The sequence below is a fragment of the Dendrobium catenatum genome, unplaced genomic scaffold (assembly GCF_001605985.2).
Source record: "Dendrobium catenatum unplaced genomic scaffold, ASM160598v2 fragScaff_scaffold_716, whole genome shotgun sequence".
Classification (NCBI taxonomy): Eukaryota; Viridiplantae; Streptophyta; class Magnoliopsida; order Asparagales; family Orchidaceae; genus Dendrobium; species Dendrobium catenatum.
Window position 1 is genome coordinate 2377862 of NW_021319178.1, and position 12966 is coordinate 2390827.

The 12966-nt window shown below is 31.7% G+C and overlaps 1 protein-coding gene across 1 annotated transcript; it reads left to right on the top strand.

The window, feature by feature from the left end:
- The first annotated feature begins 3504 nt into the window (after positions 1-3504).
- Positions 3505-9588, top strand: LOC110092616 (probable prefoldin subunit 2). The gene is made up of 2 exons (XM_020817257.2): positions 3505-3682; positions 8845-9588. The coding sequence occupies exon 2, from the start codon at positions 8856-8858 to the stop codon at positions 9294-9296; it is 441 nt and encodes a 146-aa protein (XP_020672916.1). The 5' UTR covers positions 3505-3682; positions 8845-8855; the 3' UTR covers positions 9297-9588.
- The last annotated feature ends 3378 nt before the right edge of the window (positions 9589-12966 follow it).

The following is a 12966-nucleotide window of genomic DNA, read 5'->3' on the forward strand; positions in this document are numbered from 1 at the left end:
AGCCAAGGTAATCAAAGATATGCATTAATACTTGGTTGGGGGAATTAATAAAGGTGTCCAGAAACATCCAGTATGGAATGACAATGAACTAAGCCCAAAAAGTGGTCAAAAAAATACTGTGGACAAGTTTTTCGTTAGTACTTGATGGTCTAGTTTGATCTTTCCTTGGTGGGATTGGTTATTTATCTTGTGAGTTCTTTTTACTTTATCAACATCTCTTCTAAGCCTCTTTTGAATCTCCCTCTACATTCTAACCATTATCTAAGACTAGCCATCCACTACCATGGTCCTTAAAGCCATTTCAAAACCTCCATTAAGTTGTTGGCTAAGCTAGGATAAACATCTTCCTAGTCTTGTTATCCACACCATTATTAGTCCTTAAATCTCATAAAACATCACCAAGTACTCGACAATATAAGTTCACATCCTAGTCTAACCATTCACCATAATTTCCCTCATTTTAGAAACTAACCCATTACTGAAATACATAATTCAAATCAATCTAAACTAACCAATTCAAGATAATCATTTATTTTGTTCCACCATATATCTCTAAAGACCTTACCTTCACACTATAAAGTTTAGGTCACATTCATACATATTAAACTAAATATTTATAATCATTTTCAACCATAAATCCTATCAAATAGCCTCCCATATCATGATTAAATAGCTTCAAACATTTTAGAATTCATGCTAAGAACATCACACGACATTCAATATCATCCACATATTTACACCAATATGTAGTGTATATATTATGATAGTTTGAGAAATACCTATAACAATTGTAGAGGGAGAATATTAGTGTATAATCCCAACTAGATTCCAAAATCTACTTAAGCACAAGTTTTAAACTCATCTACTTTGCAAATTACTCACATTCATTTTCATGCATGGACTTAATGGTTTGAGTTTTGAAATTAACATGTTTATACTTTATGAAGGAGTGCTTTCATTGTATGACTGGTGGTTGGATGTAATACTTGGACATTATATACTCAAATCTATGATGGGCGACCAATCAAAATTTGCTCCGCTAAAACCAATACAATATTATTTTCTTGAGTAAGTATAATGTACAAATAGTTAAACTAATTCATTAGAAATGATATGTGAAAATAACTCCCAAGACTTGTAAATCAACATATTATGTAAACTATATGAGTTTATAAGTATTAAGCTAATGATTCAAGAGCAGTAATTATGAATTCAACCAAATTGGTAGCACAAGATTATAGCCAAGTTGAAGGCAACAACTTATGCATTACTTGAGTGAATTAGTTTTTATAATGATAGAGTAAATATCAAAAGAATAAATAATGATATGATTAATATCCAAATTTATTTAATTGAGCTTCAATTTAGAGGCACAAAAGAAAATCTTTGTCATGAGTTTGCGCAAAGAATTCAAAATGGATTTGATGCATATAACTCAACTTCTTTCTCAAGCTTTAAGTGAAGCAAAGAAACTCTATATCTCAACCCAAGTATATGGATGATTTAATAATTTGATTTGATATGAAAGGATGTAGCTTAATAGGTGCCCCCATAAGCCCTTTTTGAAGGGAAAAATATTCTGTGCAGAGTCCATACGAGAAGAACCACCCGGATTGCTGAATACTCAGCAAATATCTAGTAAATATGTACCAAGTCAGCAAATACTTAACAAAACTAAACAATACTCACATCTAAGTATTTGTTAAGTATCAACTGAGTATTTACAAATACACAATAAATCCGGACAGTTCTTTCCGTTCGGACTCCGCACAGAATAATTCCTCTTTCTGAAGAGGGTATATCTATATATTCAAAAGTATATCAAAGAATGATATGTTCAAAATTATATTTGTCTCCTTGTAGACCTGATATCATATATATTAATGCATATGTGCCAGAATTTCTAACAAACCCCAAGAATGATCACTCAACCATTATTAAGCAAATCTTTATATATTTGAGTAGTACTTCAAATATAGGATTATGATATTATGAGAATACTAGTTATATACTTGTAAGATTTTATAATGCTGATTATGCATGGCACAAAGTTGATAGGAAAATAAGCTCAAATATTTCTCATGTCTTATGATTATCTTTAGTATCATAATCTAGTGTGAAGTAAAATTTTGTTACACTAAGGTACAAGTCAAGTATATTGCTCTAAGTTGCTATATCACACATATTCATTGTCTTAAAAGACAATGAAAAGATTATGAACTAACATCTCTAAGTACTTAAAAATTGAAGAAAATTAATTTTAAGAGGCTTCATGGACAACTTTTAAGGTTAGCTAGCCATTGTTAACTTAATGGCTACTAGTAAAAGTTTTAGGGTATCAATAAACCTATAAAATAATAATTTATATATTATCTTTGATATATGAACTACATGCTTACTCCACCTTTAACCAAAATCATTCCAAGGAATGCTTGGTCATTCCCATTGTATTATTGTGTTAGAGAGCTCTTTGTTGCCACTCATGTGTTCTTAAACCTGTAAAATCTTTTATATAGCATATTAATAATTTGAGTTTAAAGTTTCATTTGGAACGACTTTTTTACTGCTTCTTAAAACAGCTATCTAGAACAAAATTTTTAATTTTTGGATTAAAAAAATAGCTTTAAGAAGCAATAAAAAAGTCGTCCCAAATGAAGCCTAAGCCTTGTGATCAAATTTATCCAATATTCAAATATTTTGATATCAAATTTAATTAATTTCATATATAACACTCTCTGTGTCCATTTACTCGCACAAAATTTCATTATTTTTCTCATCGTGAGAAGTTTCAGCCATTTAGCCCTATCACACTTGATTTTAAATTTGTACAATTGGAAAATTGTTTGGCAATGTAATTTGAGATTTAAGGGGATTGCCTCATTAAAAAAATTAAATTTAATGTATTCTGAATTTAATTTATGTGTTAAATATGTGTTACTAATTAATTTCAATTTTAATTAGTGTCAATAAATTATAATGATAAATAAGATAATTAGAAGTTGCTTCATTATCATTAATTTAATTACTAATTATAGTATTAATTATCAAACTATTTTTTTAGATGTTAATTTAAGAAGTATTTAATATTTAATTATATATATAATTATCTAATTAATTAGTTAATTATTTTATGAAATAACTAATTATGTAACTAGTACTTCTACTAGTGGTTTTATTATTTATTTAGAATTTGTTTAATTAGTTTTAATTATCAATAATACTATTAACTTAAAATATTCTACTACTAACTAATTAATTAATTATATAATTAATTATTTTATTTCAAATGCTAAACCCTAAGCTAATTATATTCATTTTTAATAACAAATTATGCAACTAGTTATTTAGTTAAGTTTAATCAGATCACTTAATTATCTTTCTAATTATTTTATTAATTTAATTAATTTTTAATATTTTAAAGGCCATCTAGGATTTAATAATCATTCTATAATTATGCTTAATTAGATTAATTAGTAATATAGATGGATTCTCTCTAGGGTTTGGTTTTATTCATCTCCATTTACTCGTTCCGCTTAGATTTTCTCGTAGCGATTTATTCCGTGCTGCTTCGCTCTTGCATGTTCTGCGGAATTAGTGTGTTGAAAGGTAGCTGAAGAAGCTTTTACGCCTCTTCCTCCGACGTCGGATCGAAAGTCACGACGGGAGCTCGCTCGCTGCGAAGGTAACCATCTTTCTCCACGACAAGCACGCCGATCTTGTCGTAAATTCCTTAAATCCGCCGAACTAGGGGATTTTTAAATCCGGATTTACGCCGGATGCGGATTTATAGGGGCAATTTTTTCCGTTTGGCAGGTTTTAGCGTAAATCCTACTTAAAACTCGCTACCAAACAGCCAAGGTTGAGCAGAGTTTGAGATGATGAAATGCTTTGATTCTGTTGACAGAAACTTGCTTTTAGGCGTCAAAATTGATCTTTTATATTCTTGATTGCATCTCTTATTAAAAGCAAGGTGGCAGTGATGCATATATTATTGCTAAGAGGGTAAAATGGATTAAACTGTTTGGTAGGGTGGATTGTTCCTACTATATAAATGCTTCCCTTAATAAGCCCCTTCTTTATCACGAATTGATCAATTTTCTTGCCGATTTATTCGTATCTTGAAGCTTTAATGCTAGAATCTTCCTTCTTTCCTGAAGTTCAGTGCTCAATGTTTCCATCGTATATGTTTATGTTTAACTTGAGTTGTTGAATGATAAATCAGAGGTTTCCATCATTTGAGCACACTAATCTCCCGTGCTTGATATGTTCCTCTTGACTTAACCTCAACTTGTAAATTTTGTTCTGAATGTTGCATATGTTTGTTTATGCTCCCCTTCTGAGATTGATGTCTTTTATTTTTATTTTTTTGATAACATTAGATCTAAAAATTTAATTATGTTCATTAAAAAAAAAAAAAAACTTGACATGGCATGTCCTATCTTCATTTTGATTAACATGAAATGAAGAGGATTGTGAGCAAGATGTGAATTTTCTTTAGCTTGTAGATGTAGTTTTTGTTCTGGATATCATGGTGATGTTTATGCTCAGTTTGCTCTTTGCATACCTTCTTATTGGCTTGTGCTTTAGGTACCTTGCTCTGCATTTTCCTTTTTTTTTTTCTTAAGTTCATATACTCTACTTCAGATCTTTTACTTTATAATGCTAAAACACTACTTATACTGCTCGTTTTATATGTTCTACATAATTTATTGTCTCAATGAAGCTTACTTATCCTTGAATGAAGTGCACAAATTGATTTGCACTACAAAACAATAAATTTTCTTCGTTCTTTATTCTTCACAATTTTGGATCAATTTTTTTTTCTGCCATCGACAATTTTGGATCAATGGCTCTATGTTGTTGAACTTTGCATCTGTTTTAGAAATATTGTCATTTCCATTAGATTTAAGAACTATTGTGTTATTTGAAGTAATCTATGTGTGATTGAGGATCCCTGAAAATTGTAATACTCTTAGAAGTGTAGTGATGCTTTGGGTGGGAAAGCACCAATTTTTGAAACTCATGCATTTTTTAAAATGCCAAATACATTTTTTAGATTTATGAAATCTAATACTAAAGAAATAAATGTTAAAGGGTTTAGAATTATGTTAAACTACTTGGGAGTTTCATTTTTATTCTGTTTAGCATGCAATTTTCAGGGAAAAAAATATTAGTAGTGTTTATGCCCTGCATTTCAGCGCAAAAGTTTTGACAATCAACTTGTCATAATGTTCTCAGAAAAGTGGATATACATTTAATTTTATTTCTAGAAAACAAATCCATCTTTTCCATTTCTTGCCATCATATATCCAGGGAATAAGTCATTTGCTAAGTGTAGGATGTATCTGCTTACTATTTATTTGAATTAAATCTACTACACACCAACTAGTTTCAAGGTCAACATATCAATTATCCCTCATCTTAACAAGTAATAAAGATTCTAACTCTCATTAATCAAATTCCTATGTGATCTAAGCCATCTGATGATTCCTTAGTGGATACAATATGATCATACTTTGGATGAATGCTGTAACTCTTTTTTAACGTCATGATAATTGTCTTCATTAATGTTGCATTTGAAAATGCAACCGAAGCATTTCCAAAATGCTTTTCATGTCTTACTTCCTAGATTTGAACTTGAGGTAGATGTGCATTTTTGGTAGGGCACTTGTAGGGCTGGTTGCAAGTTGGGTCAACTGAAAGTCTGAAACTCTAAACCGGTTCTTGGATCAAACTCGTTTTGAAAACAGTTATAATTCAAGTTGATTTAAGTTGAAAATGAAATCACCCAAAAAGAATTAAAGAAAAATTAAGATATAAAGTCATTGATGCATATTAAAAAAGATAAAATGACCCATTAAAATGGAAGAACCCCAAAGCAAATTAGACGTTAGTTCCAAGTACTACATCTATATTATAGAAATTTAGATCTATAAAGTATGCAGCCCATATAATGTGACTACACAAGCACTCCATATCAAAGAGAAGTCTTCTGCTAGTTTGGTTAGGAAAGCAACATCCTCACAAATCACAACCCATGAAATATAGGATGCTTGAACTGCATAGTATTGCATACAGGTATTATCACAAACATGTAGCGGCTTCATTGTATAAAGTTACTGGACCATATTTCCTTTTGTAAGTAATGTGTTTTAGCTTTTAATTTAGTTTGTGATTATTGAACATCAGTCATTTTGTTCATGATTATGAGCTCTCAATCACAGTCAATTTTTTTCTTGATTCATACTAATATTTCTGACAAAACATGGACATCATTATAACATATTTATCATGAGCTGATCACATAGTTACTAGGATTATATAGAAACATTTGCTACTTGTTAGAAAGAAAGTTAACAAGCCTATGAAGCTCTAGAAATCTATCTGTGATGTCAATAACACCATGCAATGTACCTTCATACGTCATCTAATTCTGCAGAAAGGTCACAAATGGATTGGCAAAGAGCTAGGAGATGCCTGGCATAGATAGTGAAAAGAAAAAAAAAAACCACCCCAGTGATTCTCTGAGCCGGTCTTGAATTTTATTTGAATGGCAAACTTGATTTTTTTTTTTTTTGCATTCGTGCTATGTTAAATTGATATGAGAGCACTTTGTGATAGCAGAGTTTTGGGGGGACAGGGATTGTCACTGCAGTCATTTGATATGTGAGCACTTTGTGAGAGCAGGATATTGGAGGTACAGGGATTATCATGTATTCATTTTCCATTTGCAGATGGACTTCCCCATCCTTGCAAGACCTTCCATTTCTATAGATGCAGCTTTTTCTGTACATCTACCATACATAAAATATTTCATGATATTTTTCATCAGATGCGAAATCATGAAAAGATCAGAATTGGAGGCTACTATGCGTACAAATGGCTAGAAACTCTGTCTTCTATGTCTTAAACAATTGGAGAGGGAAATGCAATCTAAAATATTGAGCTTTGGCCAAATTTTTAGTTGAAACGTCAAGCATGGCATCTGATCAACAAAGGAGGCAAGCCAAACCCATATGGTCAAATCATTGGACTAGCAAGGCATCTAGGTTGATCTAATATTAGCTCAGCTACCAATATAGGAATTGCTGAACTTCTCTACTTTTCTATTCATGCAAGGGTGAACCAAACTAAACATACCCCAACTGAAGTTATTTTAATAATCATCAATAAGAAACAAGTAGAACTACAAAATAAAAGAAACTAGCATAAAATGTCAGGCATCCACAACAATGAGTACTGTAATTATGATCTTCAACAGGAATACTTATAGCTGCAAAATAATAGAATTAAGCAATTAGTCATCCAAAAGTAATAAGCTATATTGTTCAGGCATATCTAACTGAGTGTATCATGAGTGTTATAAGTCATTGGTTTACAACCGTAAAAAATGTCTTAGGTTCATAAATCCTTTATTAAAGTTAACATAGATCAAAACTAAACAAATATAATTGCAAAAGCACAACATCCACATGTTAAGCCTATCACCTCTATAGATATAATTACAACTATCTGTTCCTTAGTATAGTTATTTAACATGTAGATTAAAAACACAAAAAATATGAATGATTTGTAATGAATTGCCAAAAATGAAAGTCTCTTCTAATGAAGAGGCAAATTTGTATTTAAAATTGACACGAGGATATTTATTCTGAGAATGAATCCTCATAAGCATAATAAGAATACCTTGACTATCTAGTGGATAAGATAAACTTCATAGAACTCATTCTCTACCATTCCAAGTGATCAAATGTATTCGTTTTATCTGGTGGAGATTGAGCACGGCCAAGCTTGTCTCTAATTTAAATGTTTTTTGATTGAGTTGAGCGAGCAATGATTATTATCAAATATAGTCAAAATAGATATATTCCTATCAGGTTGTGGTATATTTACCTTTGCAAGGTGGCAGCTTGTGCCGTAGATGATTGGAAACTTAAGTGCTACCTGAAGATGGAGCCACATTATGAGACACTGATAATATGATTAGAGTCTATAAAAATTGGAGATAACTTTCTGCAGTTATACTTGGGAAAGTTTATGGAGGGATATATCTTCCTAAAAACATGTCGAACAACATTTTTTTTTATGTATCAAGCATATAATCACAAGGACTATTAACAAATTACATTTAGAGAATACTTGTCAAACTTATTTTCCTTAAACTAAGGCAAAGCAAAATCATCTTATCCCTTGATTTTTTATTTATAACTTCCTTGATGGCTACTTGCAGACAAACAAATTTGAGGTTGGATAGCTATTTTATACACTATAAAAATATCTAAGTTGCTCTTAATCTTAAGAACCCTCTCCCAATCATCATCATCAAGATTTCAAACCAATTATTTATAACTTTGTTTGCACTATAACGTGCCGCATTTTGGTTGGTCTCCGAATGACGTTTGGTGTCCGCACAGAATAATTAATCCGTCTTGGGAGGTTTTGTAAAGGGCTTCCCTATATTCTAGGAATTAATAGTTTTTGATGCATCAGCTAGCTCTGTTTCCATATGCTGTGTGCGTAAGTTGATTTCCTAGCTGTGCTCAAGTGAGCATGGGTGCTGTCGGTCCTATTTGCAGTTGGAAAAGTATTTAATATACGAAGTGATATCCATATTAGAAAACACTAGATATCAACTTTGATACAATTTGTATTATTTGAATCACTTTGTACCTTTCAAACTATAATGTAAGAGGGTGGGCTTGTTTTCAACAGAAACAAAATCATGTTCTCTGTTAAAAGCTGGTGTAAGACTATGTTGTTGGTGAAAGTATTCTGTTCTGGATTCAGCTCTTCGTTTTTGATAACTTATTTCCAAGTCTTTTTTGTTTGGAATTTTGTTTTCAGTACTGTGGAAGATGGCAAGTAAAGCCAGCAGTGAGAACAGGGAATCATCAATTAATGAGCAAGCAATTGCCAGTATATATGCTTCCATGCGCTCTGAGATAAACCAGTTCTACTCAAAGATCACTGAGCTGGAGATGGAGGTCAGTGAACACTCCCTTGTAATCGGGGCAATACAGCCGCTCGATCCCTCACGGCGTTGCTTCCGCATGATTGGTGGGGTGCTGGTTGAAAGGACCATCAATGAGGTTCTCCCTGCAGTCCAACGCAATAAGGAGGGCTTGCAGGAAGTGATTGCGCGACTCAATGAAGCATTGGAGAAGAAGAAGAAGGAAGTTGCAGAGTTTGAGGTGAAGCACAAGATCAAGGTGAGAAAATCAGACAGTGAGAGCAAAGATGATGGTGGCTGGAAGGCTGGGTCTGCCCAGGGTGTGCTTGTGGGTCCTGCAAGCTAGCAAGGTTTGCTTCAGGAGTTCTAGTAGATAGCTTTGCAGCATCTTCTAGCAAGAGAGTTTTCCTTGCAGAACCATTGTAATATTACCTTTGTTTTGCTTTCAGACTTTTATTTTTTATTTTGAAGATATTTATGGCCGTAATGTTCTATTTATGATCTGATGAAGAGATGGAAGAATAGTGTTGGCTTTTTAAAAAAAGTCAGTTTTTTATTGTTCATGATCTTGGTTGAGAAGTTTTGTATGAAAACATTTTATAAACAATTGAGCTGTTTGGTTGTTTTTGTTCTGTAAATGTAGAGTAAATGGCACTTATTTTTATTTTTTAAAATTTTTGTAGATATTGTTGTGGTGGTGTTTTATCATCCTGAAAGGTTAGAATGCCTTTACTGTATATTTTAATAATTTTAACAGATGATCACTGTTTATTATAAGAAATATTATAATTTGAAATTTGATAAAAAAACCCAAACTCTGTTCAGATGTATTTCAGTGTTCTTTCACTCATCGAAGGAGAGAAATAGAGAAGCATTGGATGAGAGAGAAGACGCGAGTTGTGGAGAAATTAGTCTGTGTAGATGCTAGACCGTTTGAAGGTGAATCAGAGCGTGTCACATCATCTGATACATAGTGGGTATACAATCATGGTATAAATCAAAGAGGTGATGTGGCGCACTTTGGTTCGCCTCTTGACGGCATCATCAAATTGGTAATGTCAGCTATGGCACTGGATGGATGGATGGCTCGGAACCACTATTTTTTATGGAAGAACATACGCAAAAAGTATGGTGATCAAGAAGGCATTCTCTCTCTCTCTATGCTTAAACTTTCAATCAAGAAGTTTTTATTAGAATTTGGGCAATTATATTTATTCAAGGTGGACAAAATAGTTAAAATGTTTATTTTCTTAAGAAAAAAAAAAGATTTTAGGGTGGGCAAGTGGCCACTGGATTTTTCCTGATTCCACCCCTGTAGAGAAATAAAGATTGAACATGTTTCACAATAGCGTTGCAAGCTTTTTCTTTTCTTTCACGTTTTTTTTTCTTCGGAGTTAGGATGAAATTATTTTTGTAATGTGTCGAAAATTTGGTGGCTAGGATTTTTAGAACTTCACTTATTTTTCAAATCTTAACATGAGTATTTATACATATGACCCCAAAATTTCTAGGATTTCTTTTATATTATTATTCTAAAATAATGATAAACATTTTGGTTTAATTAGGCTAAATTACTATTTATGACCAGTAATAATCCTCATAATGGGATGATTTTACATGATACATTTTTTTACAATTTAGTTTGTGGATACCCAGCATGTTATGGAGGCCCATAAAGGGGCTTGTGGAGTCCTATAAATCTTTGTGGAAGCCCAACAATTCTCATCTTTTTGGGCCAAAAATAGTGGGCCATAACTGAGCGTGTAGGCCTGCTAGTGCTTAGTGCTTGGTCTGTGATGGCTCATTAATTATTTATGAAGGCTCATAAAATTATGGATAGTCATAAACATACTTAATTTTTGCCTTATAAATTTGTAAAAATATTTATTACACATTTTTTTTAAAAAAATTGATTTAGCTCTCTTTTCTAAACATTTTATGAAATTTAAAAATAGTTTGTTATTTTTTTTAAAATTATATATGTAAAAAAGATTTTTTTTTTCTTATGCATATTTTAACCTATTATTTGGCTTGCTTTATTACCTTCTTTGATATTTTATTTTGGCTAATCTTATATCTTAAGAGAAGAACATATTTCTATTCTAAGCTCATTATTCATATGTCAGTCTAATGTATTAATGTTAGGACATATTTATGTGCATAATTCTAATTAAACTATAAAACCATTTTTTTTTCTTATTTGTTCTCATCAAACTCTGAGATGGAATAGGGATTAAGAGGCCAAGAAATTTGGGTTTAAATTTGGTTATATTGGTCTAATGATATATTAGTCTCAATTAGAGCACGTTTAGATGCTAGGAATCTAATGTAGTGTGAAATCCCTTAAGTAAAAGAAGCTAATTCTTAAACATAGAGACATGTTTTACTATAATGATTTGAATTTTATTAAAAAAATCCCACAGTTAAGTGTGCTGATCTCGAAGGAATACTGGGATGGGTGACCTCCTGAGAAATTACACCAATAGGACAAAATCATGAGGCTCTTAAACCAAAGCGAATAATATCTGAATATTTAAGAGTTTGGGATGTTACAAATTGTATCAGAGCAATATAGTAGTAGGAAGATGAGAACTATGTAATGAGAGTCACCACTTGAACTTGTAGGGGCCACCTTTAGAATCATATCTGCATGTAGGTGCCACATTTAGAATCATATATGCATGGTGGATGATTCTGGGATAAGGATACGATATTGATAAGGATGTCAGTTACTTAAGTTGAGGAGCTAAACTCTTAAACATCGAGGCACCTTTTTGTTGTAATGATTAGAATTTCATTAAAAAAATTTTGCAGTTAAGCATACTCATCCCGAAGAAATCCTGGGATGGGTGATCTCCTGGGAAGTTACACCAATAAGACAAAATCGCGAGACTCTTAGGCCAAGCTGACAATATCTCGATAGTTAAAGAACTTGCGTTGTTACATGCAGTCATTGGATTTTTAACAATTTATAAAATTGGCTTTATTGTGTCAAGTTGAATCTAATTTGGTTAATTTAGTTTCACTAAGCATTTGGGCTTAACTATTAGTCAATTATACTTTTAATTTTTTAATAAAAAAATTATTTCAAAGAAACAATAATTAAGCCGTCCCAAATGAAGCATTGGGACTTGATGCTTTGATTTTTTTTTAACATATGACAATTTTTTTTTGCATCAAAATGTCCTAATTAATTTTTTTCTTATGTGGCTCCCTTGTTTTAAGGTGAAAACAGTGATATTTAAGTATGCTGAAGATATTAATAATTAATTAGTGTGAATATATATTGAAAAACATAATTACAAATAGATTAAAATGATTCAAATACATACAAAACAAAGTTAAAAAAATTCATGAAATTAGCAGATCAAATTAATAGAAATTATAAAACTAAGATAATATGAATAATATTATAAAAATATACCTTACATCTAAGCCAATACTCAGAAGAAATGAAATCAAAAGAGATTCATAAAGCACAAAGAGTTGAGATAAGGAATGCTGATGAAGAACAAAACACAATTGAGATAAGGCTGATGCTTAGGAAGAGAAGAATGTCTTGATTGTATCAGCCTGATGAGACTCTCAGAATTATTATTGATGAGTGCTAGTAGACTAAGACTTCGTTTGGGACGACTTTCTTACTGTTTCTTAAAATAATTTTTTAGTACAAAAAATAAGATTTGTCTACTATAAAGCTGCTTCAAGAAACAGTAAGAAAACCATCTCAAACGAAACCTAAAAGGCTCAGAAACCATCCAAGTGTTGTTGATCCAGGCAGGAGAACTATTTTTCTCAAAATAGGTCCAGATTCACAAACTTGAAAGGCTCAGTCATCATCAAAAAACAAAAGCTCATCCTTCTTTTTCAATATACAGTGCAAATTTGCCATTGGCATCAGAAACTTGTCATAACCATTATCTAAGCTCAAGATTTCAGGTCCACAAGAGGTCATCACCTGCATAACTTAAACTAAATAACAGTAAATTAACAGGTAAAGAAAGTTTCTAAGAAAT

What these genes read in the sequence shown, in the direction of transcription:
- LOC110092616 (XM_020817257.2), top strand. Translation starts at nt 8,856, where the DNA reads ATGGCAAGTAAAGCCAGCAGTGAGAACAGGGAATCATCAATTAATGAG.